Genomic DNA, 5,871 nt, shown 5'->3' with positions numbered 1-5,871 from the left:
CAAATCGGATGCTTCGCTCTCTCAAAAACTCGATTTCTATTTTTTGCACTCTCTGCTCCATATCTCCGAAACGGCTGGACCTGCCTTTGCCAAAAACTAATCAGCACATCTCCTTATCATTTGAAATCGAACATTTTTAAATTGTATCCTTACATACATACGCAAATCCATTTTTCTGAGGTATGCCAAAATGTTCAGAAACCTTTGAAACGTAAAGATATGCAAACATTTTTATTTTAGATTTTTTAACGAATACTATAATTAACTCTACGGGAAGTTAATAAGATATATGAAATTTGAAATTAGTCGACAATAATAACGTAAACCAAAATTTTATGACAGTACAATTTTATATGGCCTGACAAAAGTGACGCATCTGCACACTTCTGTATACTGCGTCGGGCTGCAGGATGGTAGCTAAAACAATATGATACTTATCCAATCAAGACAAAAAATTATCAACTTTCCGTAGGGTGAGTTATAGTAATCGCAAAAAAATCGAAAATGATTTTTTTATATATCTTTACGTTTTGAAGGTTTCTGAACATTTTCGCAATGGATGTTTGGATACAATTTTTGATCCACGATTTCGGGCGCACAAATCCCCCTATTTGAATGTTTCAAAAAACATTTTTTTTGTTTTGACGAAATGAATAAAAGATGTGATTTTTTGGTAGATCTAGCGGTTTCGGAGATACAGAGGCAAAAGTAAAAAAAAATATATTTGGTGGTCAAAAATGAACATTAGACTCATGCACATCAAATTATCAGATATTTGATAAAGTTTGAGTACTAATTTTGTTATAATTATGTTTGGTTCGGTACCAAGATATTTGAATTTTAAAATTTACCTACACGATCAAGTAAATTTCAAAATTTTCAAAAAAAAAAATTTCCAAAATTTTTAAAAATATACAATGTTCTATACTTCAAATATGAATTTTAATTTTACAATTCAGTTTTGAAACGTACACATATATTTCAAACGCGTTATTCCAATCGTAAGAAATATATCATCAGATGGATTTATTCGGCACCTCTTGCTAATATAAATATTCACAAGTGCTTTGAGCGATAAGATCGTCACTGTATATTTTATGAACGACAAAATATATAGAGATTATAATTATGTATTTGAAAATGTTTAAAACAATTATTATTAATCATTGATCAATTTTTATTGATTACTAATTTTTTTCATCTAATATAGAATTACTATACGAGAAGTTTCCGCAATTTGCCTTAAGGCACGATGCCATACACAACTAGTTTTAATATCGTTTAACTTGCCCCTCTTACAATACTCCCCTAACTTTTTTTCAAATGTGTGATATTATGCAATACCCCGGTTTCCTCTATATTAACAAGTATTTAGGCCGCCGATGCGTGTTTTGTGAGATTGCTGACGCGTTCTTGTTAAGTATTTGCGGTGAAAATTCAGAATTGAAGATTTTCAGATGTTTCGAGTTGGAAACATGTGCGAAAACCTCGAAACTTTTCCCTGTATGAGCGGAAATTTATTTGGAATGAGATATTTGAATAATGACGAAATCTTAATGCGACATTTTATCGAGAAATAAATTTAAAAGCAGATGTGTGAATTGCTCCTAAATTAATAAAAAATTCAGAGTTATTTTTTTCTGATTGTTCAAATATATAAATAAACTAACACCAGATGCCACGATTTTATTTTTATTATTCAAGTTGCACATAAACCTTTTGAAATCAAAATGCAGACTAATTAATATAAAATATTCTTAAAAAAAAACTTATACAACTTTTTATATTTAAATTAAATTAAAAATTAACCTTCAAAAATATATTACTGTTATTTATTTTAGTAGTCACTAAATAACATTTTATTTGTATTTACACACACAATTATGCAATATTATTATCAAAACAGATGTGCCTATTTTTATTATAATTGCATAACTAAAATAGTCAAGTCGATAAATATCATTGTACTAGAAAAAAACTGATAAAATTATTATTTTTTACGTGAAAATGTCTATCTATTTGCTGTGCTATCAGGCGAATTTTACATATAAGCAAGCAAGAGAGAATGTTATGATAACTGCTTAATCAAAGATTCTATTTTCACAAAACTTTCCCTTGTTTGTTTATAAGTGAAATTTTAAAAATTCATCAAAGTTTGAGAAAATGAGAAGTTGACGTTTTTTAAAATTAAAATTAGACGATTTACTTGGTATAACGATAGAGTACTTGGTCTTGAATATACTAAATTATTAAAGTTCTACGGAAACTGGTTCAATTATAAAAATTAGTGATTTGGAAAAATTTGTTTTTAGAAAATACTCCGAGTTAATGTGTTCGTTCGTTTTCAATTATGTGTAATAAATCCACTCGAAATACTTTTAACCACTCACAAATTAATTTATTTTTTATTGATTAAGTCGATCATTTACACACATCGGGAAGTTCATGTAACTCGTCTCAAAGCAAAATACCAATACAAACTAGTTTAATTTTTTATTCAAAATATTCGGCACAGATTTAATATAAACATCCCATCTTTTTTGCCAGTCTTCAAATAACTCTTTTTTCCTAGTTTTATCCAAAGAAGTTTGTTCTATAGAATTCAATGCCAACTTTTTCAACAAACGCAAATCCTGATCTCTTGACGCAATTCCCACAAAAGTCTCATACCTAGAAGGAAAAAATATCTAAAATTTTACTATAAATGTCCAAGTATTATAATGCTGAATTAACAAAATATTATCTTATAATAATATAAAAAAAACGTTGTGATGACAACGCTATCTTATGCTTGTTTGTTAATAGAGAAAATGGTGAATATTTCAAACTATTTGTCGTGCGATCAGGCGTATTTTACATATAAACAAGCAAAAAAGAATCTTACGATAACTGCATCATTGCAGATTCTGTTAAAACATTTTTTCTTGCATGTTTATATGTAAAATTCGTAATAGAACGAAACAGATTTTTAAGAAATGAAGAATAAACTAGTAGTGTATGGCATCGTGCCTTAAGGCAAATTGCTGGAACTTCCCGTACCGTAATAAAATTTTCGAGAAATTTTAAACATTTTCATTGTATTTGCTATCTTGTTATATCTGAGCAAATCAAATGTAAATCATAAATCAATTTTCTTCCAGAACATTAACAAGCGTCATTTCATTTTGAATTCAATTTCAAAAAAAAAATAGTTGCCTAATTTACACAAAATTGAAAAAGTGCACCCGCATAGTCACATTCTAAACGCATTTGCAAATAATTCCGTGCGACATATTTATTTATACTGTGCTTAGCTTGGCGGCATTTTCACATTTTTCAATAGTTTTTCACAAAATTGGATAATCGCTCCAGTACGTAAACAGTCTAAACGTACTTGGGTAAACATTTGTACCAGAGTGGCGCTTAGACCGTGCTTAGCCTGGTTCATTTTTTGAATTTTTGCAATCTTTTTGTATTTTTTTTTCCAAAAGCAATTATTTTGTTGAAACAAGCAGAAAGTTCTTTGAATCATTTAAATCGGACGCTTAGTTCTCTCAAAAACAGTCATTTTTTAACATTTAGCTCTATATCTCCAAAACCGCTGGGCTTGCCTATGCCAAAAACTAATAACCACTTTTCGCCGTCATTATGAACTGAATGTTTTTGGGATCATACAAATCGGAGGATACGTTCTCTCAAAAACTCGATTTCTATTTTCTGCACTTTTTGCTCCAAATCTCCGTAACGGATGAACCTGCCTTCGCCAAAAACTAATGAGCACATCTGCCTATTAATATGAATCGAATGTTTTTTAAATTCGGTTGAAACGTGGACGAAAAAATGCGGACATACAAAACACACGCACACACATCCATTTTTTCTGAAAAATGCCAAAATGTTCAGAAACTTTCAAAACGTCGAGAAATGCAAAAATTTTCATTTTCGATTTTTGGTCCATTACTATAACTACCCTACGGGAAGTTAATTACACGTTAAAATTAAATAAAATCCGAATTGTTTATTTAAAATTGCACAAAAACGTTAGGAGTATATTTTTAAAATAATTCATTTGAAATTAACAAGAATTTAATGTGATTTAATTTAATTGTAAGGAAGCAGAAAACCAAGATGGGAATTGAAGGTATCAGATTTTTAAGAAATGAAGAATAAATAAAGCAGTTGTAAGGGTCAAAAAATGTAAATACCAATCATAAGTGACACCAGTTGCTCCCCAAAGTCCAGGATCATCAGAACTTATAACAACAGGATATTCATTCATAATTAAAGATGCCAAAGGATGGTTTCTCAAATCTCCAACCAAACCCAAAACTTGGTTCGAAATTGGACAGATTTCTATGCCTATGTTTTGGTTTTTCACCATTTGCAAAACCTGTAAAGAAACTGAAGATATAACAGAGTTTGCTCTAATCTTTTGCCCTCTACTTTAGAATAGCAAAAATAAAAAAAATCTTTAGAATCGTCTTACCTTCGGGTGTTTTGTGATGGCATATCCATGTCCGATACGTTTCGTACCCAAAAGTACAGCATCTACTAAATTTTTATCAGTAGACGAACCACTCCATTTGGTTTCACCAGCATGGAAGAACAAGTCTAAATTTGCTTTTTTTAAATCCAAAAGTCCTTGTGTAAATTTTTGCAAAGGTTGTCCTAGATCTTCTTGACCGACCAGATCAAAACCAGCAATGAAATCAGGATACTTTTCCTTCAACTTTTGTGCAATCCTCATATAATTTTGGAACTCAGATTCATTCACGAATCTCAAAGGAGCGTAGATGAATTTGGCATCAAAAAATCGGTCATGTTTCACGTATTCTTTTTTAAATTTTGCCAAAACTTCGACGTACACACCACAAGCATCAATTTCGTTCAAAGTCGTTCCATTAAGTTCATACAATTCTGGTAAAGTTCCTCGAAATTCCAAATAACTAACATTGTCATCATAAAATTCTTTTAGGGTTTGGTAAAAATGATCTTTCCAGACTGGTAAATACGTCAACATTGGTGTAATTTTGATAAACAAGCCTATAAACTTTGTCCAAACATCGTTGACACTCAAACCTACATACTGATCGTGCAAGGTAACTTCTTTTGTCATCCAATTGTTATAATTTTTACCTTTTTGGCGTCTAATATCTTTAGCACTTTTCCACTTGTTGTCTTCGGGTTTTTGCTTAAAAAATCTCATCTCCGATACTTCATTTTTATCAAACTTTAAGTACAAATTATCTCTGTAGGTAATATTTTCTACAATATATTTGGCACTCACAAGAGCTGTATCGTGTCCATGTAAAACTGCACCTTTAGGCAACTTTTGCAACAATTTGAACACAGGACGTTTTTCCATGTCTTTGGATATTTTCAAAAAACTTGCAGCTGGTAGAAAATCGCTGATATCTTTAAACCCTTTATCAAGTTCGTCAGATTTATGTTTCATCAAAAATCTGTTTGCAGTTTCTTCTTGAGGTGTTAATTTTAAGGATCCTCCTAAAGATAAACGTGCTTCTTTTTCTAAAAGTTGCTCTCGCTTTTCTGTAAAATCTTGTACATACTTTGAAGGTTGTATTTGTGTCCCTAATGCCATATATATTAATGGCACTAAATACACAATTAATATTTGGTAATACATTTTTCTAAAAGAAATATAAAGACAAAATATTTCTGTTCCAACTGTATATTTATAATTGTGTATTGTGTTAAAATTATGGACCAACTTTAATATTTTTGCATAAATAAAAATATTTCCCAAGACGTCCTTGTTTTTGTTATTATATTAGCAAAAACAAATTTACAAAATTTATTATTTTTTTTGTAAAATTGCATAATTAACATATTGAATGCAACGAACACGTTTACTCGGAGTATTTTTTAAAA

The 5,871-nt window shown here is 30.1% G+C and overlaps 1 protein-coding gene across 1 annotated transcript; it reads right to left on the bottom strand.

The window, feature by feature from the left end:
* Positions 1 to 302: 302 nt before the first annotated feature.
* LOC113388411 (adenosine deaminase 2-like) lies at positions 303 to 5,581 on the bottom strand. The gene is made up of 4 exons (XM_026625791.1): positions 4,466 to 5,581; positions 4,185 to 4,369; positions 2,545 to 2,670; positions 303 to 417 (listed from the first exon to the last, which is right to left on the bottom strand). Exons 1-4 carry the CDS (start codon positions 5,579 to 5,581, stop codon positions 303 to 305), a joined length of 1,542 nt encoding a protein of 513 aa, XP_026481576.1.
* Positions 5,582 to 5,871: the final 290 nt, after the last annotated feature.

The sequence above is a fragment of the Ctenocephalides felis genome, unplaced genomic scaffold (genome assembly GCF_003426905.1).
Source record: "Ctenocephalides felis isolate EL2017-DRISC unplaced genomic scaffold, ASM342690v1 CF-g0.4_SCAFFOLD_03572, whole genome shotgun sequence".
NCBI classification, from domain to species: domain Eukaryota; kingdom Metazoa; phylum Arthropoda; class Insecta; order Siphonaptera; family Pulicidae; genus Ctenocephalides; species Ctenocephalides felis.
Note: the sequence above shows the minus strand (reverse complement) of the source record. Positions and strands in the feature narration are given on the sequence as shown.

Excerpts from the sequence above, each read along its gene's own strand:
- LOC113388411 (XM_026625791.1), bottom strand. The coding sequence starts at position 5,581 with ATGGCATTAGGGACACAAATACAACCTTCAAAGTATGTACAAGATTTT. Across the intron at positions 2,671-4,184 it reads ACTGGTGTCACTTATGATTG|GTATGAGACTTTTGTGGGAA; the intron begins GTATTTACATTT and ends TTTTCCTTCTAG. Across the intron at positions 418-2,544 it reads AAAGAGTTATTTGAAGACTG|CTACCATCCTGCAGCCCGAC; the intron begins GCAAAAAAGATG and ends ATATTGTTTTAG.